The 25217-nt window shown below is 39.7% G+C and overlaps 1 protein-coding gene across 3 annotated transcripts in view; it reads right to left on the reverse strand.

Annotated features, from left to right (window-relative positions):
* Nucleotides 1–2135: 2135 nt before the first annotated feature.
* GRM5 (glutamate metabotropic receptor 5) overlaps nt 2136–25217 on the reverse strand; it is a 443750-nt gene continuing 420668 nt past the window's right edge. For 2 of the 3 annotated variants that reach the window (XM_070425827.1, XM_070425828.1), the window contains exons 9-10: nt 22947–23042; nt 2136–7246 (exon numbers count right to left, since the gene is read on the reverse strand). In XM_070425827.1, coding sequence (XP_070281928.1) covers nt 6316–7246; nt 22947–23042 — 1027 coding nt within the window. In that variant the 3' untranslated portion in view covers nt 2136–6315. The remainder of the gene's footprint in view (nt 7247–22946; nt 23043–25217) is intronic. The other variant, XM_070425829.1, reaches the window with a different exon arrangement.

Genomic DNA, 25217 nt, shown 5'->3' on the forward strand with positions numbered 1-25217 from the left:
TTCTTGCTAAGGTTAAGCAATGTTTTCCTGTAAATAGTTTTGGTTTAGAATTCTAAGAATGTACAGAAAAGCTGATTCTAAAAGTTTTCTTCATAGAATTTATTAAAATAATTTTTTAAAATAATGAACAGGGTACACTAACTGATTTCAAATTTTGAAATACTTTGACAAAAATCTGTAAATACTATGTTTTTGTTAAGGAGATAATTTCATTCATATAAATCTATCCACTTACCTACCTATCTAGCTAGCTAATTACCCTAGAAAAAATAAATGTTTTAAAATTGTTTATATTTAAAACTTGTCATTCATGCACAGTGTAACTAAAAAACTGGCCAGCATTAAGCATAGATCACTAAAAAAGAAAAGCATTCTTTCTGTGGAGTTTAAGGTTAGTTTATAAGAAATTATAGATGAAAAGTTTCAAGGTTGCATATGAGTTCAAATGTCATTAGGCTTACCCTCCAAAGATGTATGCTTTAAGTTGGACAAGAATTTGTTATAACTCCACCAGTAATATTGGACACAACATATCTAAGCTGCCTACTGAATATTAACTGTATATATTGCCACTAGGAATAGATACTATCTACTGAGCATTTATCATGTACCAGAAATGATGTAAATGAAAGAAATCTCACAGATTATTGTAACTCACTTCGCATTTAAAGAAAGAGGAATTGGTCCTGGCCAGTGTTTCTCAGTGGTTGGAGCAGTGGCTCACGCACTAAAGTGTTCTTGGTTGGATTCCAGGTTAGTAGTACATACCTGGCTTGCATGTTCACTCTCTGGCCCCAGTTGGGGTGCCTGCAGGAGGCAATTGGTTGATGTGGCTCTCTCACATCCATGTTTCTCTCTTTCTTCCTCTCCCGCCCACTCTCTGAAAAAGCAATGGAAAAATATCCTCAGGCAAGGATTAACAAAACAAAACAAAACAAGAAAAAGATAAAGGAAGAGGAATTGAGTCATAAAGAAGTCAATTTATCCAAGGTCATATGGGACAGGGCAATAAGATCCAGATTTTCAATTCAATGTAATTTCAATTGCATTAGCTGGTTTTGACTGGCTTCCATAATTCTATGGGATCTCACTGGACTCTTTTAATCTTTAGAACATAATTTTCTCTACGTGGTCCAGATATCAATGATCTCACCTCAACCTTAAGGATTTTTGTTTTTTTTTTGATATCAGAAAGGAAGGGAGGGAGAGAGAGAGAGAAACATCAATGATGAGGGAGAATCACTGATTGGCTGCCTTCTGCACACCCCCTACTGGGGATCTAGCTCACAACCTAGTCATGTGCTCTTGACCGGAATCAACCCGGACCCTTCAGTCCGAAGGCCAATGCTCTATCCACTGAACCAAACTGACCATGGCTCAACCTCAAGTTTATATAAACATATGACCATTTGTATTACTTAGAATAGAAGCCACTAAACCAAGAAAGTCTGACAAAGCACAAAAAAAATTATTTTCCTTTTTAAGATCAAACATTTTGTGTTAACTTCCATATATACTATAAGAATAAGAAGTTAATAAATATTACAATATAGGGAAGCAGAGAGAAGCTATATTTTAAAATCTACATTGTCTTTCTCATCCATGCATTAAATATCTAGCCTAATTTTGCTTTTAGGATTTAGCCTATTTGTATTCAGGGAATATAAATCTGCTTGAGAATTCATCAAAGCAAAAAGTGATTTGACAAGTAAATTTTTCCCAGGAGATTATGTAGATACTAGAGGCCCAATGCATGAAATTCGTGCAAGAGTAGGCCTTCCGTCCCCTGGCTGCTGGCACCAGCTTCCCTCTGGCACCCGGGATTAGGGCTTCCCTCACAGCCCTGGCTTCGAACAGAAGGATGTCTGGAAGGACATCCGGTTTAATTAGCATATTGCGCTTTTATTATTATTGCGCTTTTATTATTATAGATGCCCTTATATGCACACAGAAACATAAACACACACAGAAAAACATGTATAGATGGACTTAAAAGTGAAATATCTATATGGATGTGTGTATATTTGTATACACACACACAAAAAAATCTATATTATTTTCTGATGTTACCTCTATCAACACAGATCATTGTGGAATTAAATAATTTGTACTTATATTTCCATACACAAATGTGTTTTGTTTTAATCTACTGTCCCCAGGTTACTTTGTAAACCCCATAATTCAATTGTGTGGATCATTCAGAATTTAAGATTTAGATTATGGCTCTTTGGGTCTTAGAAAACACTATTAAGACAACATTCTAAACATTTAAGGGGAAGAATCTTAAAGTCATATAATAGTTTCTTTTTTAATATTTTTCAAAAAGTAACTGACTTCACAAACACCAACAATAACATGATTTAGACAACTGAGAAACAGGCAAGTGTATTTTAAAATGCTAAAATAAAACACATTTGTACAAGTACAAAGCGAAACAATGCTGATAAAAATGTTAAATTTTATGAAAAAAAATCATTTGCAATTCACATCAAAATAATTTAACATTCTCTATAGTTTTAATAGTACAAGTTGCAACAACAGAAAAAGAACAGATACACGCACACAATTTATTTTTAAACCAAATCAGTTATAAGTGCAGAAAAATGTAAGTACAAGCACTTGTAGCCCACACAAATCTTTTAGGATTGGCACCATCTCCCTACAACATCTATATTCTATATAGATTTCTAATTACAACACCACCAGCAGCTGCCATTGAAATCTAGAAATACACACAATATACATAGTATATTTGTTCACATTGGGAAGATCAGTGAAATTCAGCCAACTATTTTATACATGCCTCATTCTTCAACAGATAGTAGAGAATCTCCCAGGCCTCAGACCCTCTGTAAAGTGAATTCTAATTTATCTTTATGCTTTTCACTGATCTCTATTTTTTCACAGTATAAAATTGTAAATGGTTACTACAGAGATTCTGACAGCTTGAGGGTTATTAATAAGCTGTGGCTAAATGTGAACTCAGATAATACCTTTGAAGTCTCCAAAACATGTACATTTTTGCTGGGAGACTAACATAGAAAATGTTTATTTTTTTTTCTTAATAAGTATTTAATTCCTGGTTTGGAAGTCACAGAACTGCAGCAGAGCCATTGTACAATTCATTTACAGTCAGGAACAGCTCCTAGTCTTCCTGATCACTTGCTGGTAACAGCAGTAGCTTGGGAAAGACTGTTACTATCAAGGCTTAGCAACACTTGGGAGTTTGCTTTTTTCCAGTCAAATTTTATCTGGTTCTCCTTTCCATACTCCCTTTCTTTCTGTTCCCCCCTAATCTAGACAGATGGTTCTTCCCAATCCAGATGTGCTTTTCTCAGGCTGCCCCCCACTTCTCTCCCCAAAGCACAGAATGAGTAGACTGCTTAGATAGTCCACATCACTTGATCAAACCAGGTCTTCTTTTTTTTTCCATCCTGGAACCAAACTGTCCTGTAGGGTCACTTTTCTGAACTTTAGCATTTCGCTGTACTTTCCCCTTTCTTTTAGTCCCAACTGAATTATCACTGGACACCAGGAACAGATTGTTTTCAAGGAAATTCAATGAAAATAGGTACCCAAATTAATTGTGAAGTTCACATCCTAGCCCTAGAAGGAATAATCATTTCTCTTTGTATTGTAGATTTATTACTTGGAACCTGGTATGAGAATTGGCAAAGAGACAGAGTTAGCATCATTCCAAAATAAAAAAATCTCAAGAATGCACTACTACGACTAATATATACAATGTATAGAATGAAGTGGCATAGGGCATAGAAATACAGAGAACAATACATATTGTCCCCTAACTGGATAAATTATTTTTCTTAGAGTTGATTGTAATTTCATGTGGAATTATTACATGGTAATTTATTTGCTTTTAATTTCTAATAAATTAATGTACTTTTAAAAGAAATATGTTACGAAGAACTTAGAAAAGATTTGATCATGGAGAAAGTTTAAAAAATGGTATTCTGTTGGTCAATACAGTGAAACTTATTGTACTCGAGAATAAAATGGAACTCAACATAGGGTTTTACGAAAGACATTTTAACACTTAGGTAGTAAAGCATATTTAGAAATGTTTCAATGTCTAAGAAATCAAGACAGTAATCCTCAGGTGAATGCCACCCTTTGGATGAGGATCCAGGGATAATAATAGTTCAATATATTTACATTTGTTTTTTGAGTAGAGGCAGACATTTACTTTCAATGACACCTTAAAATTTAGCTAGGTTCACTCTCTTTCAAGGGTCTCATCATATTTGGAATCAGGGAGCTCTGATGATGCTATTTCAAATCTGTCATGGGAGGTTTGAAGTTTTAAATTTATATTTGAGTAAATTAATGCTAGCTTTTAATATTTTATATTGGGAGATTTGATTTAAAATTTAACACTGCAACAGGTACCAGGAAAAGGAAATCTAGCAGTATATTTATTATAGCTTTTAAAAGTGGAGAATGATAAAATATGGCCAATGGATATATTTCTATTTCTGAGTTCTTTTTTTAAGTCGATATGAAATTAAAAAAAATACATACAAAATAAGGATATTGAGCAAAAGAAAAAAAGGTTTTACCTACATTTCTGCCAAAAATGTACTTCTGCCTCACCGAAAAAGTTTTTCATAAGGCTACCTTTAGTATAAGGCTGGGTCAACTGAACTTGAAATTTGTAGGACATTTCCTCCTTTTATTACTATCCTTATTTAAAAATCAAAAACATTTGGCACCTGAGGATAGCTGTAATGGGAGGAAGAAAGATGACAGTGGATGCAGGTCTTGAGCTGTGAATGCTATCTATATGAGCCTATCAGAGCATGTATATTTCTATTATAACTTTAAATCTCTTTTCTGCAGTATTCAAAAAGTGACAGTATGAAATGCACAAAATGATATTAATAATTACTTTAAAAAGGAAAATAGTCATAATTGCTTTGCCTCTTTTTGGAATGGCTAAGAAAGACTGTGTGGTTTATTTTCATTAAGGTTCCTCTGTTTTAGTATTCTGTATTGCTTTGAAAAAAATCTACATTTGTCATAGTTCATAGCTGCCCTGTTTGCAGCAGCCAAGAAAAGTTAAAATCACTGCTCACTGGCATGGCTAAATCTCTGCTAAGCCAACTTGACACAGTTTAACATTTCCAGTGTATTAAGACTGTGTTAATTTTTTTCAACAACAGTGCCTCCAGTCGTGACAATGTCTTCATTGGGTCTTTGGACCATTCTTCCAGTGGTGGGACTTGAAAAGAACAGAGGAGCTTTTTCCGCAGCAGGTTCTCAAAAGAAAGGAACGAAGAAGCCCAAATGCATATGCTAATAGTTTAGCTGGCAATGCTAAGGGAACAGCATTCACAAGGAGGAGTGGCCCCAGTTCATGAGAGAGATAGCCAAGCTGGAGCTTAAGAATGATTATTATAAAGAGCATTTCCAGCTACACAACGCACCCCAGTAAGGGAATTACAAAACAGTATTCCAGAAAATATTTTTTTGCTACTCCAGTATTGATTGGCAACATGGTGAAATAGTCAAGAAATCTTCCACTGGTTTTCTTGGTCAATGGAGGTGAATTGAAATAAGTAGATGGAATCTCGGATGCAGGCTTTTGCAAGAGGATTTCACAAACAAATTGGAGAGGAAAAGAAGTCTCTGGTTAAAAGCCCTACATACATCAGCGCACCACTCATTATCCAGTTGTGTGCTATGCTTCGGACACACTCACTATGCCTCAGGAAATACAGGGCTCAAGGAACTGCTTTTCAAAGTCTTTAAAAGAAAAGGCGGGGGGCGGGGGGGGGGGGGGAGGCAAAGAAAAAAGGAACAAACAAACAAACAAAACAAAACGAGATAGGTTGACGTTTTGGTCCCAGATTTTCAGTTTGTTAGAAAATGTACATTCATGTTTGGTGAATCAAAGACTCTTCTGGGAAAAGAACTGAAGTAAACAAACGGAAACTGTACAGTTGCTTATCGACTATGCTTGTCCCCCTCCATGATGCTGTTTCACCCTCATTGCTTCCCTAGAGCAAAGCACTTGGTATGTAACGGTTTGAGCAGACTCCTGCCAGCCCTCAAAAATAGCAGTGTTTCTTAAAAGCCCATGTGTTCTAAGGCCACTAGAAGAGAATCTGCCAGAAGATTTGTCGTTGGTGTCTTCGTCGGTGGATGTTAAATAGCACTATTTAATCTCACGTCTCCAGGGCGGCTTTTACTCCACATCTTCCACCGCTGATCTTAAACCCGGCGACTGCACTGGTCACCGTGCGGACACGGGGCGGCCTGGCTCCATGGGGAACCCAGCGTGGTTTCCAGTGACTTTCACAATGACGAGGAGCTCTGAGTGTAATCTCTGATGATCAGTGTGTCATATTTGGGAGACGATGGAATACACAGGGCCGATTCGGACACTGGCGAGTTGGGCGTTGTGCTCCCCGAGTCCACCGAGTCTCTGAAGGGGGACGGCGGGGTGAGGGCCACCAACTCCTCCAGGTCCGGCTTGCCCGCTGCAGCCTCGGGCCCGGGCGCCGGGGTCTCCAGGGCAGCGCCCCCCGCCGGCGGGGCCGCCGCTGCCGCCGCCGCCACGGGCTGCGCCCCGGCCGTGACCTCGATGGCGGGTAGAGGCTGGATCTCGGCGAAGGTCGTCACGGTCGTGGGCAGCTGGATCTCTTTGGGGATCAGGTACGAGGAGCAGAGCGGGGCGCCCGCGCCGGGCCCGGGCGCGGCCGTGGACAGCATCATAGAGTTGAGCTCGCTGATGTTGGCCGTGAAGCGGGTCACCACGCTGCTGATCTGCTCCATGAGCGAGCCCTGCGAGGCGCTGCTGCGCGCCGCGGGCTCCGAGGGCAGCGCGGGCGCGTCCTCGTCGGGGCGGCCGGCCGAGCCCGCGCGCTGGCTCAGCGTGCTGATGGACGAGGGCGAGCGCGGGCGTGCGGGCGCGGGCAGCTGCTCCTCGGCCTCCGCCACGTCGTACAGCGCCTTGGGGCCGGCGTCGGGGGGCTCGGGGCCACCGCCGGGGCCCGCAGCCGTGCAGCTGGCGCCGCCCGGGGCCCCCGCGCTGGTGCCCGCGCCGCCGCCGCCCGCGCCTCCCGCGCCCAGGCCGCGGCTCTCCGTGCTCTTGGGGAAGGGCTTGATGACCGCCGTCTGGTTGGGATTCTCCTTCTTGTTGATGTGGATGGACAGGCGCTGCCACAGGTGCTGCCCCCGGCCGCTTCTCTCGTTCTGGGCCCACGTGACGGACTTGCCATTGGAGCTGCGGAGAGAAGAAGGGAGAGGAGAGGTGACTCAGCGCGGTCTCCATGGGCTTCCCCAGTGGCGGGTGGGGAAGGGGCTTGGATTGGGAAGGACCCTTCTTGTTCCTTCAGGAGATAAGGCATCAACGGGACGCCATGGAAAGAGATCGTGGAAGTGGCATTTGCTTGCTGGTTTTGGTTTTTGCGTTCAAGTCAGCTCCCTCGTGGCTGGCCTTCTGTTGATCATTTCCACGAAAGTGGTCAAAGGGGATATTGGTAAGGGGGAAGGAGTATTTATGGGGATTCTGCGGTAGCACTGAGCCCACCCGGAGTGCACCAGCTGGTTACACTGCAAACGTGGAGGCCAGGGCTCGTAGTATTGTGGCTCCGCGCAGGCCAAGGGCTTCCTAGACTTGGCGGCCTCTGAAAGGAAAGAACTAGGACCTCCACTCACCAACCCCGGCCTGGAGAGAAGGAGGAAGATCAAGCGTTACCAGGAAGTAGACAGTAGTTCCAGTTCAGTTTTTATTCTGCCAGCCATTGGTTGGTGTACTGAACTAGGGATTTCTATATGAATTCCTGACTTTGAAAATGATTTTACTTAGTCTGTCTTATCTTCAGGAAAACAGAAATTCGTATGAATTTCTAATGAATTAGAACTTTATTACTTCATAGAAAATTTCCTCACCAATTTATTTTTAGGCTTAAAATTTGAAATAATTTTATGAGAGAGCATGTAATATGTTGCCTTTGGCACCTAGCATATTGCTTTCAAATTAGGGGCTTATGTATTATCTGACTAATGTTCTTTCTTAGGGTCTTTTCCCCCTCTTTTCCCAGGCAGTTCTTTTTGGTTCTACTCTGGGATCTGAAAGCTGCTCTGATGAAGACTGTATTGGTGCCTCTGTGCCTGACTGCAGAAAATGACACAATGACCCTTGAAGCTATGTGTGGCCGGAGGATGTGGCTTGACCTTCAGGGATGGTATATGAAGAGATCCTGGTGTGATTTCTCATCATGAAGGAACTTGAGATCTCTTTATCTGGGGGTCTGTCTGGGGGTCCAGACAGCTCGATTCTAGGTGCTGTGACCAAGAGATAGCCTTGGGCAGTCTGTAGATAAAAGGCTCTGGCCACCGAATTTTATCATCTCAGCAAGTGGTTATTAAACGTGACTGTGCGTAAGACTCATCTAGGACATGTGTCAAATATCCTAGGCAGGATCCCAAGAGATTCTGATCGTCTGTATTGGGTTCCAAGGACCTATGCGTTTTACAAGTCCTCTTGCTCTCCAAAGTGAGTCTGCAGCAGGTGTTTTGCAAACTGAGAAACTCTATCAGGAAGCTCTCCGTTCTCTCTAGGTTGCCATTGCTCCCTTGGCCTCCTGGAGGCCAAGCTAGAGGGCTAGCCTGCCTTTGCCAGCCAGGGGACTGAATTGTGTTTGGAGCCCACCTGTCTTGGGGTTACCCAACTACAACTGCCATATTCACTCTGCCTGAGACACCCACTGCCTTGATCACTGATCACTGTTTCTGCAGCCTGTAGCACAACATGCTTCCTACCTCTTTTCCACACTGCTTCCAATGTCTTCATCTATCCTTCTGCACTTTGTGGTCTTCCTTTCTCTGCCCCTTTGAACTCTCATTCCATTTAATCAACCCAGGGCATTGCACCTTGGTGTCCTTAGGAATTGGGGAATGTGAGGTACCCTCCACCCCCACCGCTCTTTCTGCAAAGGGTGGATAGAGTATATCCAGGTTTGCTGGTTGCTCTGCATCCTCAGTAGCAGAAAAGGCCCTGCCAACCTCTAACTTTAGTTTCCAGGAAAGTTTCATGGTTTGTTTTTACATTGTGCATCAACCTGACCTGCCGCCTTTTATGTTTTTAGTGCATTACTTTTCTTCTTCCCAGGTGTCCACTAACTCCTGGAACATGACACAGAATAAATGGGCCAGATTATTTATGGGGGTTTGATTTGGAGGATGGTTGCCAACAACCCCTTTCTCTCCTACCAGCAGGATGAAAAACAGGCATGTTGGGAGGGACAATACGTCTTTCAGTTCTCTGAGGCCACTTTAATACAAAGCATGGGCTAGAAACTAGAAGCATAACTGGATTTATTCTCCAAACTTTATCCTGGGGAAGTTCTTGCTCCCAGCACGGAAAGGTTTTGATGGAACATAACTTTGGGTGTTAACAGTGACAATCCTTGGGATCACATGTCGCCATGCCCAAAAACATGACAGCAGATTAAAAAACCTTTGGATGAATGTGTGAGAAGGAAACTATCTTAACCAACCAATATGCACAAAATACTGATATCTTTCCTGCCATCCTTTGTTCACAGTGCCCATGGTCATGCGGGAGAGAGTGCCCCAGGCAATCAGAATAACAAAGGAAATGGACCAGGAAACACCAGAGACGTGGAGTCTAAATCTGAGCACTTCATTTCATTTCTTGGGTTCTTGGGTAATAAAATATATTTTTCTACAAAGTAAATGGCAACTCTTAGGGGGAAAAAACACCTCTAATTTATGACATTAATCTGTTTATTAGTAGAATATAGTTCCCATGAAGACAGGAACCTTATCTATCTTGTTTATTGGCACACAGATCTTCATAAGTGTCTGATGGATGAATAGGATGCTTAAGCTAACAGGGAAGCTTGTGTTGTCCTGGCAAGTGTAATGGACAAAGAATCCTAAAATCTGGGTTCTAATTCTGGATCAGCCATCCTGGATGCTTAGATAATAATAATCATCTCTTTAAGCCTTGGTAAAAAAAAAAAAATCTATCATTTGATGAAGGTTGTTGTGAGGATGTAGAGAAAAGGGTCTAGCAAGGAGAAGGTATGTATAGATTAGTTTTTGCATTCCAGAATACTACATTTCAGAAAATACTACATTTCAGAAAATAAACACAGTATACTCAGTGCCATTTTGAGCTCTGTTTTGAGGAACAGAGAATTCAGTGCAAAGTAAAATATATGGTAAAACCATAAAATATTTCTGGTTATTTCTCCTTAACGTGACCAACTGTAACAAAAAATGGAGTTTCCTAGGGCTTGATCTGTGGTCTCTTTTCGTACCCTGAGCTCTGTCCTTGGATGACAGCATCTACTCCACTAAATTCCACATTATTCATATTCCATATTTTACTTCTTCCTGAAATGCTCTTTCATTGTGCTCTGTGCTCTCTGTCTTTACCTTCCTTTTTGCTTAAACTCTTCCTTTTTAAATTTTGATTTCACCTTAATTGACTTTTCTTGAGGGATGCTTTCCTGACCTACCCCTGACTAAGATACTCAGAGTCCTGCCTTAGGTACTTAATAACTCTTTGCTATATGTACATCTCATTGCTGACTGGTGTGATTTGAAGGCACAAACATAAGGTTCTTTGTTGTCTGTTATATCCTTAGTACCAGTGCATTGCCTATAATACAGTAGGTGCTCAATCATATTTTGGGGCAAATAATTGGATAAATGCATTTCATTTAAAAAAATCATACTGAATTGTTTTTCTGTTAGAATTAAGTTGTAAAAGTAATTCAGTATTACTTAAATTCTCTTTTTGTCTTATGGATCTATTTTTTTATAACTCAAGGTTCTGAATAGTACTTAGTGTATACAGATAAAAGATTTCATTAACTAAATATGAAAACACAGATCTTGATATCTACTATGACTATCACAAAATGTTTCTTCCTTTTCTGTCATTCACATATATCTGTTTTAGTGAAACTTCTCAGTAGTGAAAGCTTACAGAGGCAGTACGAGCCGTGGACTCCGAATGTGGGTCCAAGATCTGGCCCTGAGTGACACTGGGCAAATAAATCACTTAATACCTTTACGCCTCTTTGCTTATTGGTAAAAATGGAAGAAATAAACCTCCCCTGCTCACCTCACATGATTTCTGGGAGGAACCAAAGGGTAATGCACATGAGGGTACTTGAATGAGCAAAGCACCTCTGTCTGGGGATATTTATCAACTCTTCCAATCAATTGAGGCACAGTGTTATTGATTATTACTTAGGCTGAGGATTTTTTTTTAAAGCATCAGGATTGTACATTTGTCCTAGGGGCCTGAGGTAAGAAGAAGGGAGGGGACTTGTCCTTACCTGTCTAGAGCACTTCAGCTTACCCACTGAATATCTTCTTCATTAGAGAAGGAGGAGGAAAGAGGCACAGAGGAGAGACGGGACAAATCATTTGCTACATCTGGGAAGGAGGACAAACTGGCCAAAACAAGGACCAACACAAACACTAACAAAACTTCTTCCTCTTTCCAGGCACCTTTTGCCAAATAAAATTGTATGTAAGTAAGCTATTGTTTTATCATCTATGACAATTTTCTCTTTATTTCTGAAAAAAATAAAGCAGCATTTCAATAATGTTATTTGAGGGATAGGTTTTTACTTTGTTTATTTGGGTCTGCCAAAATTTCACTTTATATCTTTATTCTCACAAGTGTGCTCTCTGTCTTCTTTTCTATGTGGGACACAAATAATTTATTCATTTCAAGCCATCTCTGAATGTCAGTTCAATGACCTCTCCCGTCTCTCTATTCATTTGCCAAAACCTGCAGGAATTAGAGCATTCTGCTATGGCACACCATCGTTAGGAAGCAAATGTTAATACAGAGAGTTTAACCATCAAAAGTCTATGGAATTTAGAATTTTTGTGCTCATTTTAAAAGGCTGTTGAATGATCTGTATGGTTTTTTTCCCCCCTCAGAACTTGTTTAGGGTTTTATTAATAGCATATAAACAATTAAAATTCTCAGAGTATTTTACTTAATGGGAAAAAAAAAAACACACCAAACTCCTAAGCCCTTATTCTCTCTTTTGTTACTTGGCTTATTAGTACCTTCATAAGTTGCACAGTTTCAGGGCATCAGAATAATCAAATATATCCTCTGAAAATTACCAAATTCTCTTTATGAAACAGTTATCTTAATTACTAACCTTTCTTGTTTGTGATTTTGGGCGGAGGGATAGGCAGGAGAGAGACACAATATGATTTTGAGCTTCCTAATACAAAAAGTATCAAAAAAAAAAAAAAGCTTGTAACCTCATTAGCATATATGTCTTTGGAAGGACATCAGAAAATACTAGGTCAATAAGAGAATTTCATGAATTAAGAATATTATAAACTGAAGATTTGCAATTGCAGTTCTATTTTAAATTCATTTTGTTAAACTTTTAAAATCAATATATTTTGTTTTCAGTAATTTGCTTTGAATTACGAAGTATGGAAATACAATTTTTAAAAATGCCAAACAATTTGATATTGTTGCTATTCAGACATTTTAAATTAGGTGGAAAATTTCTTTCTGAGCCTTTTCTAAAACCTGATGTCTTGGTTTTGACAATTGCACTGAGAAATACACCATAATATATAAGAATATGACAGAATCATCTATATACATTACCCCAGGTACAGCATAAATGGATGTAAATAGCTACCTCCCTGACAAAAACAACTTAAATGGACATGACAATGTATGCATTAGAGATGTATGTATAGAGAAAAACACTTGAATAAATGGAAATGAAGTCAAGGACTAAATTACCTATTATAGACACACACACACACACACACACACACACATCAATGCTACCTTATATTTGCATAGTGCTTTACAAAGCACTTTTAGAATCATTCTGATTGTCAAAGGTAGATAGGATCAAATTCTTTATCCCCCGTTCAAAAATGAGAAAACTGAAGCTCATTGAGATTAGGTGATTTGCCCAATGTTACACAGTTAGAAAATGACAAGGTGGGACTATACCGTAACATAATTTCCAATTCCATTTTCCATGACAGAACACTGTCTATATTTGCTTTTTGAAGTGATCTCTCCTTATTCCATGGAAGAGAAGTCTCAGATACTACCTGGTGATGATATGTGTTTTTAAGTAGCTAAGTTAGTCATTTGATTTATATTTTCTATTAACCTATATCACTGTACTTCTTAATCATATACTTTGCACTCTCAAGAAAGCACCCTATATTTCGCTCTTTGGATGTTAACTCAAAAAGCACAGGTTGGTCGAGCACCTACATTTGTCACATATAATGAATGGATGCCTTGATGATGAAGGCACTTGAAGCTTACAAACATATAAATTAATATTATATGGCAGTTTTTAGCCTTTATTTCATGCTGTCATCCAATAAAAGACACTGTCCTATACGTAGCACACATATTTCCTACTCTGATAGTTCTCTCTCATTTTCTCTCTGACTTATTTGGAAACCCAGGAAATGAAAATGGTATAATTGCAATAACCTTAAATGTGCACTATTTTGAAAATTTTGGTGTTTCAACTAATATTGGTAACAGCTGCTATGTGGTAACTTCACAAATGACTTTATTCAGCAATGCTTTTTTATATTGTGACTGAGAAGTATTGATATAAGAAACCACACTCAAAGAGGGTAAAATTGAATTCAAGAGAGAAGATACATAGAGAAGGCTAACAATATGAGTTACTCACAGTATTTTGATAGAAAGAGGCTGTTTCTACCCATCCCTACCACCCATCAGCACCTTGAAATGAAGTAGATGAGTGGGTGATAGGTGCTCAGGGTGAGGAAAGTGAAGGTGAGGGATTGTAGAACATGGGAACACTCAGTGAGTTCACTGAGTTTCTCTAGGTTGAAGCTCACAAGGGATTCAAAACTTCACAAGAGGAAGAAACCATGTCCAGCAGCAGGAGTGTGGCCAGGGAATGCTGCCTGCCCGTAGGAGACAGATGGCGTCTAGGCCTCGAATAATTAGAAGATTACAGCAAAGTACAAAAAGAGAGTGCTAGGCATTGGCTTCCAGGAAGAATGTTAATGACAGAAATCAGGAATCTGCAAGGAGTTTTCCAAAGATAAGCAATAGTCCAGTTTGAGTGTGTGGGGATGGAGCAAGAAGTTAAGGCATCAGAAGATAGAGTTTCCATTTTTTTGTCCACTATAATATTCTTCCTGGCCATCCCTGACCTACATGGATCTTTTCCCTTGTTCTTTCTTTTGTTTTTTGAATGACTTAGTAATTAACCTTGGGCTCCTCCTCCTCCTCCTCCTCCTGCTCCTTCCTTTTCTTTCTCCTCGTCCCTCTTTCTCCTTCTTCCTCTTTTTTGACAGCTGGTAGCCAACATACATTAAAGAAAGAAGGGGTCCTGGCCCAAGCCCTGGCAACCCAAGTAGGTCATTTCAGATGACAAATTATTAGGTTTATTAGAGGCCTTGTCTCTAGTTAGCTATTAGGTTTCTGCACTTATATGCCAATTTCTTTGATTTTAAATTGATTTGTTGGGGTGACATTGGTTAATAAAATTATATAGGTTTAGGTGTACAATTCTATCACACATCATCTGTATATTGTTTTGTGTGTTCACCAAGTCAAGTCTCCTTCCATCACCATTTATACCTCCATTACCCTGCTCCACCCCTTTATCCCCCTGGTAATCATCATACTGTTGTCTGAGGTTTTGTTTGTTTGTTTGTTTTTAATCTCTTCACCTTTTTCAACTTGGGCTTGTTAGTATCTGGAATTCATAGATGGTCTAATATGTTAGATCAGAGAGATGGTTCAAGTATTAGATACAGATGTAATCTACATGCTTCATCAATAAATGAATGAATACAATATAAAGAAATACTCATGGCTTCTTTCCTGTTATTCTTCAACTCTAAGAATTCTACATTGTTATTTAATAGTTTACATACTTAATTTTCTTTCTTGAGCTTAACAAAACAAACCGAATGTAGGAACCATGCCATAATCCTTAAACCCTCACCCCAGCTTCATCCATTGACCTTACTCATCATCTGGCCCCAGTTCTGCTTCTACTTCAGGAAAATGTTATGGCCTAATTAATATCGGTTATGTTAATAAGTCTTTAAGGCAATGAGGAACTCAGTAGATCAATACAAGTCAAATAGTGGTGTCCAGAGTAGATTTAAGAGCTTGTTTTTATAGTGCAGGGTCACAGTTTTCATACTAAAAGGTATGACAAAAAAAAGAGGATGGAAAGAAATATACTGATACCAAGAACTATTGTGAAAAGAAAATATATTTGTTCTTGTCCGTTAGAATTTTCTTGTTAGTATTCATCACTGGGGAAGAAGTTTAAAGGAAGGATTTGCAAATAAAGTGGACTTAATGAGGTGTAAAGCCTGGGGAATCTTGAAATAACATGGATAAGCAAAATCCAGTTAGCATATGTATTGCACATGTGGCTAAATAAATAAATAAATAAATAGAAGGTAATTCCATGTGTTTAATCTCATGAAACCCTTGCAGCAACCCTGTGAGGTGGACTTTCCCTCTCTTCTGAGTAGATGGGAGGGAGCAGTGGCTGCAAACTTCTGTGATAATTCCTCCAGAGCATATCTCTTACTGGGCAGTTAGTCCCTAATAAGATCCTTGTTTGGAAGAGAACCACTGGGCCCCATGTTCACTTCTCTTTGGTTTAACAGCAACAGGAGGCCTTTTCAAAATGTTACATGTCCATTCAGAGTAACTAATGGTAAAGTATAGCTGCTACATCCCCTAAGTCCTCATAAAGAGGCATTTGTTGGATCATTACAGAGGTTTCTTTCTCAAATTAAGCTATTTTTTATGATCCATAATTCAGTAACCTGGACTCAAATCTCAAAACTAAACTACTCCTCATACTGAGATTTAAGTTCTAGGCTTTTTAAGGTTCTTCACCTAAGATTAGAGGTTTTTTTTTCCTTTTCCCCAAAACAGGAAATGATCATACCTCCCTCAACCTCCCCTTCTCCCCGCTGAGCAATCATATAAAACCCAGATTAAAATTGAGTAAAGAGAAAACAAAAGAAGACATAGCTGTTTTGTGCCTGTGGGCTGGTATAGGCAGGACGACTTTCTGAAGGAATCCAGCTTGATTTAACCTTGAATAAAACATAGGGTTGGGATTGATGACAAAGGAGAGGGAGTTTGGGGAAGGTAATACCTCCCATTTGAATAGAACTTTACACTCCACAAGGAGTTTCACTTATTATATTTGACCTCACAACAGTTGTCTGACAGAGCACTTATATGATGGTAATTTTAATTACTTCTTTAACAATCTGTTTCTGCACTGAACCTAGAACACTCCAAGGGCAGTGACTACTGCCTCTCCTGTGCTTAGTATGGTGCCTGGTGTGGAGTAGTTGGGCTGGGAATGTTTGGGAAATGAACTAAATCCCATCACCTTGAATGCTTGGTATAAACAGCTATTATTAACGTGTACTATAGATGTAAACACGGAGGCTATGGACGTTAACTAAGTTGCACAAGTCAAATAAAGGCAGAGCGGTGCCTCAAATCTGACCTTAAACCCAGAGTCATTGCCACCATGCAATACTGTCTCTGTAAGTGCCCAGATGCACACACAAACTAAGGGGCAATAAGACAGACCCTTGTGGAGCGTCCAGGAAAACAACAACACCCAAGTTTGTGTCCATAAAATAACCAGATAATAAATTTGAAAACTCTCTACCAACTGACCTGAATATCGCAGAGATAAATCCCGAAGGACTGTAGAATAAGAGAATCACAGGATTTTTATAACGGTTGCTGAAAAAAATGATTTGTTTAGACAAAAGACTTCTTTTGGTCTTAGTTAAAGCATCTCTCTTTGATGTCAGAATTTTCACTAAACCACCCTACTGTGTTATTTAATATTCCTGATCTTCATTTTCCTTATCTGTACCATGGAAATAAAAAAATACCTTGCTTATAATGTTCTTGGGAGAATGCTTATAATGTTCTTGGGAGAATGCATATAATATATGAAGGGACTATAACAGTATCTGTTATAGTAATTATTATTATTTGTTTTAGAACATCTCTAAATATAAGTTAGAACATTAATTTGAAATTGACTTTGGGAGGGAATAAAGAGAAGTCTACTGCAGAGGTCCTAATCTATTGCTAAGCAACTAATTCGGGCTCTATTGTTCTAGAAAGGCAGAATCTTTCTTTTTTGTGGATTCTGAATTTTATATAACTGTGTGCATAGCCCTAATCTAAGCACTCAGTTCAGGTTTATTACTTAGTTTCTATGTCTCTTAATTCTATTTGCACTGGCAGAAGTTATAGAAATGATATCAAATGGGGAGTTATTCTGACACATTATCCTGTGGGAGAGAGCTTCTATATTATATTGAGATGATCTATTTTTCTGACTCAGTTCCCAAATAGACTACAGATTTTCAAGGGCATTAGTCATGTCTTGGTCACTCATTTATCTCCATAGTCTTGAAAGTGCTTGACTCATAGTATGCACTTCATAAATGACATTAAATGAAGAAGGTAGTAATTGAATGAAAGAAAGGCAAAACAGTCCTAACATAGACATTACATTTTGGGGTTACTTTTCAAATCTGAGTTTCAACTAATTCAATAATAACTATCATGACATCACTCTTACCAGGTTCTCTAAGGATTTATTAAACATTTATACCCACTAAAATTAGATGCTGCATCTACTAGGTGAAAATCAGTTACTCAACTGATTGGGGGTTAATAGTTTACATAACTGATATTATGACACAGCAATAATAAAAATAACTTGATACCGCCCTCCTCTCTTCCATCACTGGTGGGGGATTGTAGATCTATCATCTTCATTTGACTAAGGGAGCTCTTTCTCAAAGAGAGACTGGGAGGCTCAGAATGTCTGTGACTCTCCTACTGGGGTCCAACATGAGCACGTCACACACAGACTCCATCAAATACCCCTGCTAAGATAGGAGATAAGAACATTCATTGAGGTTTTAGTCATTCCTGATGGTGGACCATCACAGTATGAACGCACACAGTGACAGGGTTTAGAGAATTTTCGGTTCATACAGCACCCCCCTGTTTAGGACTCTTGTCCACTTCTCCTGCATTCAGGAGGACTCTGCTCTGAAATACACTTAGACTGGGGTTCCTTTTTCTCCAAATCCTCTCCAGCACTTGTCATTTGTTGATTTGTTGATGATAGCCATTCTGACAGGTGTGAGGTGGTAACTCGTTGTTTTGATTTGCATCTCTCAGATGATTAGTGACTTTGAGCATGTTTTCATGTGCCTCTTGGCTTTCTGAATGTCCTCTTTTGAAAAGTCTATTTAGGGCCTTTGCCCATTTTTTGATTGGGCTGTCTATCTTCCTTTTGTTAAGTTGTATGAGTTTCTGTAAATATTGGAGATTAAACCCTTATTGAAGATAATATTGGCAAATATGTTCTCCCATGCAGTGGGCTTTCTTGTTGTTTTGTTGATGGTTTCTTTTGCTGTGCAGAAGCTTTTTATTTTGATGTAGTCCCATTAGTCCCTTAGTCTCTCTTGCCCTAGGATCTGTGTCTGTAAAGATATTGCTACAACATATATCTGCAATTTTGCTGTCTATGGAGTCTTGTAGGGTTTTATGGTTTCCCGTCTTACATTCAAGTCCTTTAGCCATTTTGAGTTTGTTTTTGTGTATGGTGTAAGTTGGTGATCTAGTTTCATTTTTTTGCATGTATCTGACCAAATTTCCCAGCACCATTTATTAAAGAGGCTGTTTTTACTCCATTGTATGCTCTTGCCTCCTTTGTCAAATATTAATTGAGTATAACGGCTTGGGTTAATTTCTGGATCCTCTATTGACCAGCGGTTCTCAATCAGTGGGTCGCGAACAATGAAAATACACCCTGCATATTAGATATTTACATTACGATTCATAACAGTAGCAAAATTACAGTTATGAAGTAGCAACGAAAATACTTTTATGGTTGGGGGTCACCACAACATGAGGAACCGTATGAAAGGGCCGCGGCATCGGGAAGGTTGAGAACCGCTCTAATTAGAAAAGAGGATCAGAGTGATTCTTTCCATCCAACATGACTAGAACCATGACAGAGATAAGCACAGGGTAGCACCGGGCCCCAGGGGAGGGCACCTCGCACAGACAGGAAAAGGGAATTGGACTCTCCTAGAGTACATGCCCTTGACCAGAATCGAACCTTGGACCCTTTAGTACACAGGCCGACGCTCTATCCACTGAGCCAAACCAGTCAGGGCTCTTTAGAAGGAAAATAAAACCACCTCAAAAAGAATGATGTATATAATGGATTAATTTCCAGAGCATTCACAGATGCCATTTATGTTGCAAGTCTTCCTTCCTGAATTGTTTTCAATTTTCAATTGAGGGGTTATTTTAAAGCAAATAGATGAACCTGGTGAAAGGGAGAAAGAGAGTGAGGAGGGAGTGTGGGAAAGAGAGGCTTTGTAATGACTTCCATGTGAGGACAGCCTGGGACCTCTTTCTCCAACCTCATCTCCTTCCATCCTTTCTTTCACTTTATGGTTGGAACACATCACAATTCCCCAACTTGTACACTATTTCAAGCCTCTGGGGTCTTACTTGGACTGCTCTGTGTCCATGTAGAGTTCTTTTTCCCTCCTTTTGGTACGATTCAAAACTCTCTGCCTTTCTCCTTTCCTTCTTCTAGGGAAAAAGAACAGAGGAGAAGAGCCCTGACTGGTTTGGCTCAGTGGATAGAATGTTGGTTCAGTGGATAGAGCATTAGCCTGTGGACTGAAGGGTCCCAGGTTCGATTCTGGTCATATGGCATGGAGAAGGGAGAGGAGGAGAAGGGAGAGGAGAATACTGTGTTCTTAACTAAGATGTCAGTCTGCTTCCCATAATTCTATGTTCTAAATATATATTTTTTAATCTGGTTCAGAGAAAAAAAGACTACAAATAGATTACTAGGTAAGTAGCTTTTCTTATTTCATCAGTTCATAAGAGCTCTGGGCAACTTTTAAGAGAGTGATTTTTTTTTTTTTTTAAGTCAAACAAGCCCTGACCTCAGCGAATGTATCTCAATCAGATTGAGGACGTTTTTAGCAAAGGCCAGCTTAGGAGTACCCTAATTAAGTTAATAACAATGTACCTACCTATATAGTTTAAGTTTAAAAAATTTGGCTCTTTCTGTGGTTGTTTGAACTTCCTTAGCCCCTCCATGGGACTGGTTGTTCAGTAATGGTTGCAGAACCAGCCCAGTCATTTTCAGAGTAAATATGATAGTGACCATGACTCTGGGAAGCAACTGGGGGGAGTGAATGAGAAAGATGGCCATATAGGCTGATGCTTAAAGTCTCTATAAAAGTCTCATACAGTTATCTTATTTCCAGCTCTATTTAATGCCACAGTAAATAAATTGGGGTTGACAACTCTAACCTCTTATTAGAAATGGTTTACATTGCAGTTGCCTCCTCTATATGTCTTCACTTAATATTCAATTTTAAACTTACTTCTCCTGGAAAAATGTCATCGTGTTTGTGTGTATTTATATGAACAAATATAAAGTTGGAAAAAAAGGATTTAAAGGTCTTAGAAATTTTGGGCTCTCCTTTGTCTGTCTCCAGGCCTTCTGTCCTCCCTAACGGAAAGTTCTCTTAGAACACCGAGGGGCTCCCTTCCTCTCTCGCACATTCTTTTTCTCTCTGTGTCAGTTTTTATTTAATGCTAAACAAGTGGAAAGGAAGAAAAAGTAGGAAGAGAAAACCATTTGTTCCCAATTAACTATGCTTATCTGAAGGGCAGAGAGGGTTACTCCAACAGAACTGTCTTTCCGACAGCATGCTCTGTGTGCCTCTGCACCACCAGGACATACCAGTGGAGTAAGCCTTGCCATTACTTTGGCTATATCCAAACAAGTGAGGAAACAAAAGCTATGTGGTGTCTACCATTCCCCAGGATCGACACATTGAGTGCCTACCTCTGTAGATCTAGATCTCACCCAAGGAAGTTTGGTCTGTGTGCTCTGGGGTCCTCTTACCCTATGTGTCCCACTGTGTCTTGTCCATTCTCAACAAAGGCAGCCTTGAGCAAATCTAATTGCTGAACTGATCAGATCTGAGAGTTCTAAGCATTGACCAAATACTCCTAAGAACACTGCAGGACAGAATTGAGACTTAATGTTTGGCGTGAATAGCTCTATGTCCTCTTTAGATGAATGGAGTATTTCTAAATGTCAGTAGAAACTGGCTAAGACAGAATGACCTAGGAAACATGTAACACTACAGATTTCTAGGTTATATTGTCCAAGATTTTGCATTCGTATGTTTGATAGGCAGCCAAGTTTGCTAGGTTTGGAAACTCCAGTTCTACACTCTGGACAGAGCCCTGTGCTCATTTGATACAGTCTTTTGGCCAGTGAACTTGGGTGCTGTTTGATTTTCAAAGACAGGAATTAGGACACTTTATCATATCTTGATGGAAGGAAACCAGCAGTTCCAGTAGTAGTCTCTTGAGTTACTCCCACAAAATAATCTATTGAGGCTTATCTTCCAGATATACTGAGATAAAAAAAAAATAGTTGTAGAAAGGAATCATAGGCATAAGGCCATCAGATACACCAATGTGCACACATATGTACACACACTCTCGTTGCCTTGCCTCTAGGAGCCAAGGACAAAGGTGGCCAAGCTCTTAGCCAGAGCTGCACAAATGATTGCTCAGGCTGTATGCTGCACATTTCCAGGCGCCATTTTCACGCACTGCAATGTGAATGGTCCCCCAGAAGTTGTGCAATGCAGTGGTCCTTGGAGAAAATTAGAAATTATTTTGAAAACCTGAAGGAGCCCCTACTAGAAAGCAAATGCAACATTTGGGGTAAAAGGTCAACAGGATAAGTTCTTGCTATACAGCTGGCTCTCAAGCTCTGCTCTCAGCACATGCACACACACAGGTATATACTCTGCTTTCTGCACTTCCCTTTCCTTTAATCCAGGGCGATTTCCAAGAGCTTCCCTTCCACACCTCCCAGGTGGATTTGGAAGGGCCACAACAAATTAGAGGTGGAGAGTACGTTCACGGTCAGTGATTTCCCAACTTCTAGGCTCCTTCAGCATTTTGGAACTGTTTAATGCCAATCTTGACGGTCTTTATCTCCAGAACCCTTTTCCTGAAACCCAGTCGCATGCAATAAAGCACATTTATTTCATGCAACACAGCTTAGTCGATGCTTCTAATTACAAAAACCCCAGTTTACTGGGCACAGCTCAGTGGGGAGTGCCTGGTATGAAGGAACATGCATAGCACAGCAACAGGGAGTGCTTGCCACCAAACACAGAGAAGTAAAGGAGATGCAAAGCTACAGTAGCTAGAGTAGGACTAGCTTTCCTGATTTCAGTTCACGAAAAGCCTCTTGCCTCCATAGTTCACTAGTTTGGCATGGCATTTGCCCTTCTCTGTGAGTTGATGTTGTTATGTTCAATAGAAGTCAGGTTAATTCCCAGGCTTGTCTGGGATTAGGAGCTGGCATCTTCCCTCAATTGTAGTTCTTCTCTCAAAACCAGTGTTAGGCTTTTGCATTTGTTTTCCTAAGTAATTGGATAATCCCGAAATGTGAATCTCCTCCAAGCTCTTCCACTTTGCAAACTCCAGAAGCAACTAACCAATACATTAAGATCCGTGGGAGAACTGTGAGGTAAGGCTTCATACATGCAAAGCGCGCAGCCCTGGGAAACAGCAGCACCTGGGACAGGAGGCTCCCATCACTTCACATGAAGATGGTATGGGTTTTGCAAATCAAACACACACAGAAAACCAGCGATGGCCCAGGTTGGACACACTGTATGCGGTGCACAGTTGAGTGACGACCCAGACCAGGGAGCCACCTGTTCCTCTAGCTTGCACACATGTAGCTCACACCACCTCAGGCCACTCACAGTTTGCTTACCTGCTCATTGTTGCTCTCCCACCATTCCCCATACTCCCTTTGGGGGTGAAACACTCTATTTCCGACTTGTGCTGGGCCAGTCTCCTGTCTTTGTACCTGGTATGCATGAACAAGGACAGGAGCAAACAGAGAGATGTGATTGTATGTTTAACTGGCCAGACTGAGGAAGAGCTGTGGCTGCAGAGGGTCACCCCATGCCAAAACAGGGCCTCCTGCTTTTCACTTCAATGGCTGCCCGTGATACTTAATAGATGATTGTGATGGTATATGCATAAGACTGGAGACCATTCTGTTATTTCTTAGTTAAAGCACATGTGATCTACCCTTATACATTATTTATTAATCCGGGAGTTTATCAGATTTTATAGTCAATGGTAAAAGCAATACAATCCCTAGCATCAAGAAAAAGACGAAGATAAGTACGTTAGTGTTTATTTGGTGTTTACCATGGGCTAGCCAGGTAGAATGTTACTTACATTTAAGTAACATTATTTAAGTTGAATTCTGGCAACAACCCTGTGGCAGAGGCCCTGTTGTTATTACTATTATATCCATTTTTTTCTGAAGAAGAAATCTAAGATTGTAAGGATTAAATAAATTGATCAAGGATTTTGAACACAAGCGGTCTAAGTTTTGAACCCACATTTTTAGCGATTATAATGTGTTGCCTTCAATTACCAGTCTTTTAAAAAATGTAGTCTTGTCATTAAAAAAACCTTCATTAAGTGGTACTATGTCTGAACATTACGTACAGGAATGGGCAAAAGTCATCATTACCTAAAAGATAAGCCATAAGTAAGGATACAAGATAATATTAATAATAATAAGGAGAAGACAAATAATACAAATAAATAATACAATTATGAATAAAATAAAATATGAGAATAAACTCTGTTTCATGTACTCACAACTGTAAACCTACTTTTTGCCCCCCCCCCCCCCCCCCCCCCCCCCGTATATTAGAGACTGGTGATGCCAAAAAAGAAAAGAAATTCCTTTGATGTGAGAGGTTTCTATGACCATTAGGCTGAAGTTTGAGAGTCAGTATTGAGTTGCTTAGTTGTGCAGGGTGGCTCAGACAGCTTTTGCATCAGAATTCGCAATTCCCCAGACCTGGAAGGTACCAGATGTTTTATCTAAAATAAGCTATGTGATTTCAACATCAGTGTGCTCCATGGTTCATCAAAATGAGCCTTTATATTTAAATGACAGTTTTCAAAGCCAACATGCTTCACAGAATAATCTGTTTTACTTATCATTTAAGCCTGTGGGTAAAGAGGCACTGTGGTACCCAGTTGCCTAACGAGGTAACTGAGACTTATTTAACTGACTGACAACATCACAAGCCTTGTCAGTACAAAATAACTGCCAGTAGTGATTGCAGGGCCCCACAACTCTTAAAGTTTATCTTTATTACCTTTTTTTACTTGTAAAATTGGAGCCTGAGATGATGTTGCTTCATCCATTTTTGGTATTCAATAGTCAGAAATAAAGTTACTATCAGAAGACTTGTTTGCCTTGGTATGGTCACTTTTTAAAAAAGTTTCTTTTCCTGCTGTCTCAAAATTAGTATTAAATAATAACAAAACAATTAAAATCATTATTAGTCCTGGGATTGAGGCCTTCCTCTTAATTTTTTCCTTTTCAAAGATGTTCAAAGTATCTAATTTTTGAGTGAAAATGGCTCATTAAATCAAGTCGAATGGATGGAATAAATTACCTTATTCAGTAGACATGAATTAAGCACCTATTACATTCTAGGCAATGGGCTTTGTCCTGGGCATATAGAGATTAATAATACATGGGTGCCACCTCATAGAGCTCACACATTAGTGCCAGAAAGAAGGGTAGCAGACAGTATATACACAAGTAACTTTAGATCTAGGCCTTAAAGAAGAGAGGGAAACACTTAAAGACTTGGTTAGAGGAGGTAAAGCATTGGACCAAACCACATGAGTAGCCTTTATTTTACCAAAGAAAATACCTCAGAAGAGAATCCCTTGTGAAGTACCAATCATTGAATGGCATTCCACATGTCAACAGAAAATATTTTGTGCTTGTTTATGAATTGGGTTGCACAACCAGAATACTTCTCTATAGCATAAATTAAAAGAATATTAATAGAATAGAACTATTGATGGTCACTCAAAGGGGTCTTTAAACTATGGGGATAATACTCTAACCAACTGAGCTACCCAGCCAGGGCACTATCCTCAATATTTTTTTTTGGGGGGGGGGGGATAAAAAGTTGATTTATTGGTGGGTGTAAGG

The sequence above is a fragment of the Myotis yumanensis genome, unplaced genomic scaffold (genome assembly GCF_028538775.1).
Source record: "Myotis yumanensis isolate MYYU_CA2020_CCGP unplaced genomic scaffold, mMyoYum1.0.hap1 SCAF_10, whole genome shotgun sequence".
NCBI classification, from domain to species: domain Eukaryota; kingdom Metazoa; phylum Chordata; class Mammalia; order Chiroptera; family Vespertilionidae; genus Myotis; species Myotis yumanensis.